This window comes from Ylistrum balloti, unplaced genomic scaffold, assembly GCF_031769215.1.
Source record: "Ylistrum balloti isolate Yb309-2 unplaced genomic scaffold, AGI_CSIRO_Ybal_v1 Utg369920, whole genome shotgun sequence".
Taxonomy (NCBI): Eukaryota; Metazoa; Mollusca; class Bivalvia; order Pectinida; family Pectinidae; genus Ylistrum; species Ylistrum balloti.
In genome coordinates, this window is record NW_026782038.1 from 430,534 (window position 1) to 442,240 (window position 11,707).

General features: G+C 33.6%; 1 protein-coding gene across 1 annotated transcript; it reads left to right on the plus strand.

Annotated features, from left to right (window-relative positions):
• The first annotated feature begins 195 nt into the window (after positions 1–195).
• LOC132546891 (ribosomal L1 domain-containing protein 1-like) lies at positions 196–11,390 on the plus strand. The gene is made up of 10 exons (XM_060210619.1): positions 196–237; positions 717–779; positions 2,523–2,588; positions 3,359–3,406; positions 5,398–5,537; positions 6,472–6,616; positions 8,425–8,573; positions 8,995–9,096; positions 9,660–9,826; positions 10,243–11,390. The coding sequence occupies exons 1-10, from the start codon at positions 223–225 to the stop codon at positions 10,809–10,811; spliced, it is 1,464 nt and encodes a 487-aa protein (XP_060066602.1). The 5' UTR covers positions 196–222; the 3' UTR covers positions 10,812–11,390.
• The last annotated feature ends 317 nt before the right edge of the window (positions 11,391–11,707 follow it).

Here is an 11,707-nt window from a genome sequence, read left to right on the forward strand (position 1 = left end):
AAAATAAACTTCTGTGTATACGATTGTGTCAAAAACGTATGGTGATGCAAATTGTATGTGTTAAATATGATGAAATATGAAGCTTACAAAATTATCGTCAATTCAAGCATTGTAGTTTATTTTGAATAATATTCGCGGCACGTCTCACCGGCCTCCGTTTAATCTACTACATACCAATTTGAATCACACGTGTTCTAAATTGTGTGAACAGGAGGACTAGAGATGAAGAAGGAAAAGGTATATCAATACGATGATTATGTTGTAACAACCACCATATCTTTAGAAAGGACGATTATTTCAAACTATACAAATGAGATGATAAATCTGTGAAATCATTAAGTCCGTAGTTTGATATATGATATCCAACGGTATATCGGATACGTCGGTCACTATATGCACTTAAAATATTGAATACACTGAGTTAAAATCATATATTCATCAATACAGCGGTTTCAAGATAGATGATTAGTGTTTAACATATATGAAAGCGTTCGTGCTCTTTATAGCTTGATCCTATTTATTTTTAATACTATTTAACTGAGTTGTTCACCGAGTGTAAGGGAGCATCTGTTTTGCTATCGATCCAGTACACACATTTACAACACTGTAATGCGGGTTCCCTTAGCTAACAACGGTTTAAATCTAGCTATGAAATGGATGTCTTATATATTGGAAAAAAGTCAAAATATCATGTATGTTTGCTTCCTTTTTTCTAGGTGCCTAAAAGCAAAGATAAAAAAAAGCAGAAAACAGTTTGGGAAGACACAAGAAATGAAGAGGTAAAATTATCCTACCATCTACTATTACTATCATAACACAAATTTAAATTACAGTAGAGTATGTACCACCTGATGTTCTCCGAAAGTTTATGATTATCCACAATTTTTACTTCTAATTTGTCTTTGTCACAGTCAGTAGTCAGAATTTCTCCCTCTATGAATTGAAGATACAAAATTTTGACATGGTTTGGTATGCATTCTGGCAATATATGATTTACAATAATGTCTTGTATAATTTCAAGTCACACAATGCATAAAAATAACACAACAGAGTTCATTTGGGGGATTAACAATTCATACTATATAACTGAGACTGAACGAGGACAATAACAATTATCAGTTTGTGAATAGTAGAATATATGGGTAAATCTGTTTGTTGTTGGTAGAGTTTCATTTAAGAAGTTCTTAACATCACTATTTCCTGGGAAGATCTTTATGGATCTTTCTCAAATTCCATATGTAAATTTCCTTTGGTCCCAAGTTTTATGTGTTCAGTGTTTTGACTAGTTGAAAAAAAATCGAGAAAAACTGACATGTTCATTCTAGATTATGAATTTGAAGTTTGTTTTTGCAATTTATATATGTAGATCCTATTCATTCCCTATCAGGGCTCTCGATCTGCCAGATTTGGGGCCGATATTCGGCCCCATTCCCAATGCCAAATAGTATCCCAATTTAGATCCCATGTTTTCCCAATTCTAAGGAAAACACCATTATTTTTCCCAATTCTATGGGGCTCCGGGCCCCAGTCCCAAAATGGGGTTTGAGAGCCCTGTCTATAGGCCAAAAAAATTACTGACAGGTGGCCATCTTGGATTAATACAGTTGTAGTTGTTTATCTTTGTATTATCAGAGGTTCTGGATTATTCATCTTTTTGATAATTAGGTTTCTCTTGGTCTGGTTTTTTTTTTGTGTATTTATTATACTCCTTGAAAATTTTTGGGCGAGCTTATATCACCACCTTGTCCATCAGTCCATCTTTCCATCCCTTTTTTCGTGTCCAGAGATTAACTTTGCCTGTAGCAAGGATCACAAAATCTGGCGTATACATTGATTATACTATTACATTGTGCAGTGTACCCTCAACCCCTAAATAATAATTAGTGCCCTTTGTTAAAATTTTTATATCCAGAGCATAACTTTGCTGGTATTTAAACTAGGATAGTGAAAACTGGTGTATACATTGGTCATATGAAGACAATGTGCAGTGTATCAATGTTCGGGCCCCCAACCCCTTAATTACAGAAGTGTTGCTATTTGTTAAAATTTTTGTGTCTGAGGCATTACTGTGCCTGCATTTAACCTAGGATATTGGAAAAGCTATTATATACATCAGTCATACAAAAGTAAGATCCAGTGTACACATATATGTAGCATAGTCAGGGTTCATGACCCCTTAGTTACAGAGCTATTGCCCTTTGTTAAAACTTCGTGTCAAAAAAAGTTGTTTTTGAGGGGCACTGGTACTCTTGTTTTTGGAGACAAGGGAAAGAAGAGTAATTATGACCATACAAATTGTAGGTGCAGAGATCCTCTGGAATCAGTTGTTTCTTGTTAAGGTTCTTAATTCAAGTACAGCTTTTGTCATAATAGATACTTATTTTATCAGCGTACAGTGTTTATTTATGGTTTCAGCAAATAATAAGTGATACTTGATAAAATGATTAATCTGGTAAATCACGATCAAAACACAATTCATTCATTGTATGAGACACCGTAATCTAAATATTTATTTATACTAGGACGAAGCAACTAGTACAGATCAGAAAATGCAGGAAACAAGATCTGAAGAGGAGGAAAAAGAAAAGGTATGTTTCAAAAGTGTGCAGGATAAGCCCACACTGTACCAACAACGTTGCATGGTACTGGTACTGTTGACATATGCCATACAACATTAAGGAATTAAGCTGTCTTAGCAAATTTAATTTTGAATCAACGAAGAAAAGATCTGTATTTCTTGAACTTGTTCTGCTTTTGACTTGCTGTTTTATTAACTAGTATCATGTATTATATGTATGTAATATGTACTTATTGGCTGTAAGAATTGGTATTGAATTGAAACTGATGGTCACTTAGAATGATTAGTTGAAAAGGAGGTTTTAAAGTCATGTTTAAAATAGGATGTATTAGGGATGGGCAGGGTGCCCAATACCCACAGGCAACTTTGATTAATTGCTTCCTAAGTTTCTGGATCTTTCCCTATTTTACTTAACCTCTTCTGTTACAAATACTACAATCTGCCGCCTCTGTGGGGACAAGAAGCTCAAACCTCAGCTGAATTAAGTGGTGTTTCAATATGTCTTCTTTCTATACAAATGATGCTTAAAGGGATATTCTGTACAAGTTAGGGTTTCATTGGATGCTAACATAGAAAACTGCAAAATTATGTAAATGTAAGGATTTCATGGGAAGTTTAAAAAAAACTGTACAAAATCATCTAAATGTAATCATTTTGCTTGGCTTGTTTTTATTTAGAATTCAACATCTTAGATATCAAGATGTGATATGTGTGTGAGTTTTTGGATAGAAATTTTTGATATATATATATTTTCTTCTTTTCATAATGTTGACTCACAAGGTTAAGTTGTGGCAGAAAACATGTTTGGATGTGATGCAGAAAGAAGAGGTAAGACACAGGAAGATAATGTTATAAAAGCAAGTAGTTTTTGTGAACTCTCTGTCAAGTGACAATTGGACCATTCTAGTAGTATTTCTTTCTTAGAAAAACTCTCTGGTGTTGTGATTGAACTAGACTATAATCTTACACCAGGGGAAATACGCTCCAGTTTCACCAGCTCCCAACAAGCATAAGATCTCTTTATTTTTGCAGTTCTTTCGCAACTTCAATATTTTACTGATATCACCCTAGAATTACTTCCAGTAAAAAGACTTACCTGGTAAGTAAGATTTTGCTTGTAAACTGGCCTATCATTTAATTGTTGTATTTTTTGTAACATGGTTGTAAACGGTATGTTAGCAACTAAAAATAAATTCGTTTCTTCTTAAAAGTGTATAATTGATTAGATTATTACATTATATACTTACTGAATATACCTTTAAAGTCCTAAGGTTATTGATCCAATAATTGAGTGTCATGTTATTGGTTGATATAAAGAAGCTGAGTAGAGTATATGAATGATCATCAGATATCAACTGGGTTAACCACCATTCACCTATCACCACTTTGTAGCATGATAGGATTACGGAGTTCCAGATGCGAGTCTGTATTAGATCTGTCGCTCTATTCCCATTCTCTTAATTATTGTTAACACTGATAACAATAATTAGTTGCTACTATCAGAACTTGATGTTTTTTTCTGGAAATGTGACCTAACAAGGAAGTGGAAGATGCATAGAAGATCTGGACTAGTTCAGTCAAATAATATCCAGCTATTAGTTTAGTAGCTTTCAAGTAAAGGTTCTTGGCATGAAGTCCTGTTGTATATGTTTGGAAGACATTACAAAGCTAAAGTGAAAATATGTTTTAAAGTTGATCAGGATCATCATCATGAGGAATATTACATTCTGTAGCAGTGGTTGAATTGTCATGCTGGATCCTGGTAGTGTACCTACATGAATACCTTAATTAACCTACAGTATACTCTGTTGTCCAAATTATACTGCTTACTTATAGGAATATGCGTATAAACATATGGGGTTGCTTATTACAGGACATTGAAATAGCATTGGTTAATAATTTTACTAATTTAAATTGCAATACATATGAGTGTGGGCTTTTTGCCAGACATGGCCTTATATTGCCCAAAAAATACAGTACTTTGCAGTGTGAAAGTGTTTCATAATTACCATAAAAACCCACATTATGTGTGTAGATTTTTTTTTTGAGAAAATAAGTATTTAAATTTGGGGGTTTGTACTTTGCATAGCTTTTGGATTTTCAGTTTTTTTAATGGAAAATTTGAAGATTCTGTGAGGCCGCCATCATTGTCAGGTACACAAAACTGACACAAAAAGGATCTAACAATAAATGAAATGTTTACTACATATATTAATGCAAACTGTCCAAGTCAGTATCATGGTGCTTTGTTTATTTGTATTAGCTAGGCCAATTCAGTTTGACACCACTAAATCAGCTAATATATATATATATAAAGATATAAGTGTAAAACTTGAGCGTTATAGCATTTTAATCACAATGGTAAATAGGATAATTGTTGCACTATGAACATTTTAAAATGATCTGGTAATAAAGAGTTACTATGCCTGTGACAATGGAACAATATAACGTTCATGTGATGAGGGTACCTCATTGAGGGTACATTAGGGCAAGAAATTGTAGTAATTTTGCCCTGAAGAGCCTTAACTGATGAAACCGGTCTGCAAAGTAATTAATTATACCTACTACTTGTTGAATTTGGTTGATGTTGAGAACACTTCTACTTATGATGTTTTATTAATTTTATTGAGTGACTCCCTGCATACCTGTTGGTATCCGTCTTCCAGCAGTTTATCAACCTAAAGACCCTATCTACCTATCTACCAGACCAGCGTTGACTCCTTCCTCCCCTTTTTAGTAAATCAACCCAGGTTGCAAAATAGATGAAATAAATAAATTGAAAAATTTGGTAATATATATTTTCTTCTTTTCACCTCTAGGTGTTGAAAACTCTTCAGCTGTTATTGAAGTCGGTGAATAGAGACAAAAAGAAAGCTCTGTTGTCTGATGATAAAGAGGAAATACAACTACAGTTTGCTGTGAAAAAGATTCCAAGTGTCAAAAACAAAATTATTAAGCTGTAAGTAAGAAGAAATACATTTAAAACCTTGCAAATGGTTAGGATACACACAGTACTTCATTTTGCTATAGAAAGACATGATATTTTGTTTTTTATACATTTCTTTGGAAGAAATCATTGCTACATAACATAATGTTCATCTTATCAGTCTTTGCACCTCAGTTTCCATAGCATATCCTGACCAATATTTCACAATTGGAAGCAAGATTTTGTGAGCCGGTTTATAGTAATCATTTTGTGTTTCAATTGTTAATATTGGGCCATTACATCTTCTATACAACCTTTGACCTTTTGGCTGAGATTGAGCATGTTACAAGTTTCAGAGTAAGTCTTGTCGTGTTTCAAGCATAAAACTATCGAACTAGGAATTCTGATACATTGTCTTTGTTTAGCAATGTTTTACTTAGTCTACTGTGTTGTAATGACGTTGACCTTTGTATGACAATGTTGTGACCTTGACCTTATAGTTAACACTGAAGAATATTGTAGTTTGCTTTAATAGACCAGTCAGTATGAATTTAATCTAGTTTTAAATACTTCTATATTATTTCATCAGACACAACAATCTGAATCCAAACACATTATAATGAGCAACATTTACCTTGATTCAAACTATTGGGATTAAAAATATAGGAAATGCAAAACAGGCTTCCCTTTTAATGCATAATGTAGCTGTGTGTGATACCTAGCCGTTTTGACATGAATTAGATGTGGAATTACATGGAATATTCCTTTTGAAAATCAGTTTTGGAAAATGTGTTATATCCATAAAGTGATTTTAATCAGTGCAACCTTAAAAGGTCCCCACTGCATTTCAAGTCATTTTTACTATGGAAATATTAAAGATGAATAGTGTTCAAAACTTTCATGATACTGATCTAAGATTGATTCTGTATTATCAGATATTTGAGAAAATCTGTGGTTTAACTTTCAGGAGGTTACCACATTCAGTATGGAGACCAGAACAGGAGGTCTGCCTTTTTGTAAAGGACCTTAATAAGTCCTCAAGGGAACATGAAGTGACAGAACGACACTTTAAAGATCTTTTGTCATCAAAAGGCATCAGTTGCATAACTCAGGTAAGTTTCTTCCTATGAACACTATTGACCACTGGCCTGTCGGTGGGACTACTCTCAACTGGCCTGTCGGTGGGGCTACTCACAACAGGCCTGTAGGTAGGACTACTTTCAACAGGCCTGTCAGTTTGACTACTCACAAATGGCCTGTCAGTGGGACTATTGACCACTGGCCTGTTGTAGGGGCAGACTACTCTAGATACTTCTTAACTGAGGAAGCACCAGCAGTATAGGATCAATAACCAGAGTTTATGTATAAATGCAATCAGGTGTTAAGAAAATTTTTAGAAATAATGTTATGGTGAAAATTTGAAATATTGTACCAATAGGTTTGTATTATAAATCTATTACTTCGTTATCAAATGTGAATCTAAAAAATAGAACAACACAACGGGTAGGGATATATACGATAGTAATTTCTGTTTGATTTTTTCTGGGAATCCAGAGCACCATTTCCAAAAGTTTGATGAGTCCAGTTATGAAGAAATTTATTGGGTTCTGAAGATTTGAGTATGGAAAAGCATGGTTCCTAAATATCTTTGTAGGAGTGCAATGTTTATTAAGCAAGAACCCCTCGCCCCCTGGAAGCATTATGTAAACATTGTCATGTCAGATCACTTCCATTTAACCAACTTTTTACACCTTGCAGACTGCCAAGAAATAGATTGTCCCTCTTACCTGTAAGGTCCAGCTAGGTCGACGGATTAAACTTGTTTTTATACCCTTTGTGACTTGGAATTTTTATGATTATGTGTGAGTTGGCGCCATGCCAGCAAGTTTTCTGACATGATAACTTCCTGAAAATGAGTCTTTCATACGCATTTATATTTATTTGGGAATGTCCATCCATCTGTCTGGCCTGCTTTTAGTCTATGCAATAAATGTAATTGACGTTTATACTTGATAAGGTTCTTGACTCCATGAAATGCTTTTGTGGATGATATCAACTACAACTCAACTTCACAAAACTTTCTGTATGCATAAGTTAGTGCCCTAGTTGTGCCTTTTGATATTGACAACATTTTATTTTTATATTTTTTGTGTTATCATGGCAGTATAGTTAAAAAAAAACACAAAATAAGTGTAAACTTTCCTTTCTGGCCTACCACTTCAAAACCATTCAAATCAACTCCACAAAACTTTCTGTATATATTAGGTTAGTGCTCTAGTTAAGTTTTTTTTTTTCTGTTACCATGGAAACAGATATCCCTCATTACAAATTTTACTTTTTCTGTACCAGTGTTCTGAAACTGTTCAAGATAATAGCTCAAAACGTTTTACACTTATTAAAGTAGTAGTATCTTTTGCTATGGGGAAGCTCTCCATTTAAGTACTTTTCTATTACCACAGAAATGTATAGGCCAGATTACATATTTCAGATTTTTCAGACCAGTTCTCTCAATCTGTTTAAGGTAATTACCTGATACTCAAAACTTTGAACAGGCATCAAGCTAGCACTCTAGTAGAATTTCTCTGTTTCAATACTTTGTATGGAACAATTAAAAATAACAAATAGAAATTAAATTGGAATATTAACATGAGTATATATGATTGTGTGTTTCTTTTGAACAGCGGGCACTAGGGATGTCACACCTTACATTATCTTGTTTATCAGGGACTTCACTTCTGATTGTCCTATTGATTTCCATTAATTTTGCTTAATGACAATGGATTTAAATGGAACTGTTTACAGATGTATTTGATCAGTCTGTAGCCAGGCTTTTGGCTGCTTTATGTATTAATCATTGAAAACACAAGTTGAACAATTTTTATAAATCTGCTCTGATCTGTGATGTTTCTTTGTCCTTTAGGTTATACCTTTAAAGTGCCTGAAGCTGGAGTACAAACCTTTTGAGGCAAAGCGAAATCTTGCCAATATGTTTGACCTGTTTGTATCAGATGAAAGGATCATGCGCCTGTTACCTTCATTGCTGGGAAAAAACTTCTACGGAAAAAGGAAGTATGTAGAAAGGATTTAATCCAATGAAATTATTTTGTAGTGTAGAAGTGATACCTTGACAGTCCGTTCATTGTAACATCAGGTTCTGCAGCAATATATCTCTATATTATCTTAATATCAAATACTACACCTTCCATTAATGTGGTCATTGGTCAAGGTTAAAGGGTTGAAGGTCACAAATTTTGCAAACAATGATACATTTGTGAATAGGAATGGGAACCAACAGAGTGTTGATGTATATGTGTGTAATAGATCATTAGAAATCATGCAATCTATGTAGGACAGATTGTCTCCCCTGACTTTGTTCAATTAGCAACAGACGATTTTTGATCTACATCATCAAATGAAGTTGTGGAAAAGAATAAAAAAAAAAAGATATTACTTCCAATATGGTTGTAACAAATTTAATAATCCGTTTCAGGCATCCAATTCAGGTTAATCTGAAAGCAGCAAACTTAAAAGAGGAGATAGAAAAGGTTGTGTACGACAGCAGATGTATCATTTCTGGAATGGGAGCATCAAGGTAAATGTGACTGTGACTTTCTGCCTTTATTTACAATAGATCATTGTTTCGAAGAGATTTCATTGATTCAATGATGAAATTTGTAGTTCTGACATTTTCACACTTCTTTATATATTTTTGTGTTCGATTTTGCCATGAAATAAGAAATTTTGTACCTCTGGAGATGAAAATGGAAAAAATGCATTTTTATTGTACTGAGGAAAATATCAGTATTTCCTGTGTTTTAAACCTATATTGTAGTTTCAATAGAAATTTTATGCATATTTCTCTCTGTAGCATGAACCCCACTTGTATTGCACCAATATATTGTTCAACTAAGCGTGGTGAGAGGTAGTCCTTCATCTCCCTATTTAATTCATATGACAACAAATGCATTATTGTTTTATGCATGTCAGCCTCACTACAAATCATTGCTTTTATCTAAAAAACAAAGTTTTCTCACTCATTTAAGGAGAGAAACTACAGAGATTATTTACAGCAGAAATATGATATAGCAATTCTGACTTTGTAGTAGATTCTGCCAACTTCTCTGTCCATAACATTCTGTATCTTTTTCTTTACAGTGCAGCAACCGTAGGATACTCCGATATGTCTGTCGAGAAATTGGCTGACAATGTCATGAAAGCTGTGGAGTCCATATGTGCAGCTCTGCCTGGAGGACCTGCCAACATACAGAGTGTGTATGTGCGCACAGGAAAATCCCTTGCTCTTCCTCTCTTTGCCACATTCAGTAAGAAATTTATTCTGTTTGACTGATGATATAAAACTATCACAGTTTTATTTAAGTTCTAAGCAATGTAAGGTTTGCACTATGGAAAAACAAATGAATTTAAAAGTAAACAAAAGATCAAAAAGATTTTTTAACTGCAAGAAATCACAAATGTCCTTAGGCAAAATTGACTGACATATAAACTCTTAAGACCAAAGTTGGAAATGGAACTTTTATACAACAATTAGATGGCATTAATAGCATTTCTGTATATGTGAAAAGATATGGATGGTTTGTTACTAAATACAGTCTGGACAAATTTGATTTATCAAATGAAAATGTTCATCTATCATAGTTTAATATTTTTCATATGATTAAGAGCAACATGTTCCTTAGTTACAATATTGAAGGGTTTCAATTATTATTTACTTAATCAGGTTCAAAACAGGAAGTAAAACTTCCTAAGAAGCCAAAAAAACCGGAGCCTGTGGTTGGAGAGCTTAGCACCCTTATGAATGGCCATGTACTAATTACAAACATGGGTGACATCAAAGTAGGAAAGATGGATGAGGATGGAAAATTTATGAACATGAGACAGAAAGTTGCACCTCCGAGAACGACCAAACGAAAGATAGATGAGGAGTCGGATGATGAAATGCATTTTGAAGAAGTTAAAAGTAAAAAGATAAAGAAAAACTTTGAACACAAGGAAAATAAAACACCTGGAGATATAAAAGGAAATGACAGTGTATCTCCTGAATTCATACCAGAAGTGGGGGAAAATGTGGAAACTGAAGCCACATCAGTAACAGAGGGAAGTGTGTCATCAAAACCAGAAAAAAGAAAAAATGTATCAACTAAAACTAAATTGAGAAAAGGAAAAAATGCATCACCTAAAACCAAACCAGAGAAGAAGAAAAAGTTGTCAACAAATGAAGGAGGAAAGTTAATGATGAAAAAAACTAAAAGTATGAAGAACAAGAAGAGTAAATCTGTAACAACATGAACGTTTTGTTCACTAGCTGGGTAATTTTGTTAACAAGGATATGCACAGGAAGGTTCAACTGAGAATATGAACTCAAAATAGTGATGCACGAATCCAGTAACTGACAGGTTTTCAACCAGATAGAGTGAAAAGAAATGTTAACAATTTTATGAATAACCTGGTCATTTTTTTAACATTTCTAGTATATGTAAGAGTGTTTCCGACAGCTGGATTGTAATTTTAGGTTACATGAGAGTCAGTGGCTGGATTACATTTTTACGTTTCTTGATAATCAAGTTGCCTATTTCATTTAGACTTTGTAATGTTTCTTTTAAACTCAAGTTCTGCTGTTAAAAGGGACTCCACTGAAATTCCATCAAATACCATATTTTCTTACTAGGTTTTATTGGATTGTTATATTTTACAGGTAGGTTTAAAAATTTAATTGTTTTAGTTTCGATAAATTGATTTCAGTAAATCTTCAAAGAAATTATCTGATGTATTGTTTACTTAATATGTCTATTTTGAAAAAAATAAAGTATTCAAATTTTAAAATCCAGTTATGTACACCTTGTATATACTGCTAACATACACATTTAAGCAGTAATTTTATTTTACTGGTTTTCCAGCTGAAAATATTCCACTATATAAGATTATGCTAATTGCAGTTTCTATATGGTAATAAAGCAGTTATTTTGATGTGTGGATTCTTCATTACACTTGTCTCTTCAAAATTGATATGTTTACTGGTTGCTATGGCATCCACATATGGCCATTATTAGACAGTCTTTTCCAGACTGCTCCTAATGTTGTCAACTGATTTGAGTGAATCTTTACAGGGATGCATGCTGTTATTCTACAGAAGTTTTGGTTTCCATGGTAACAGGTCACTGTATACAAGTTTTCATATAGAGCCC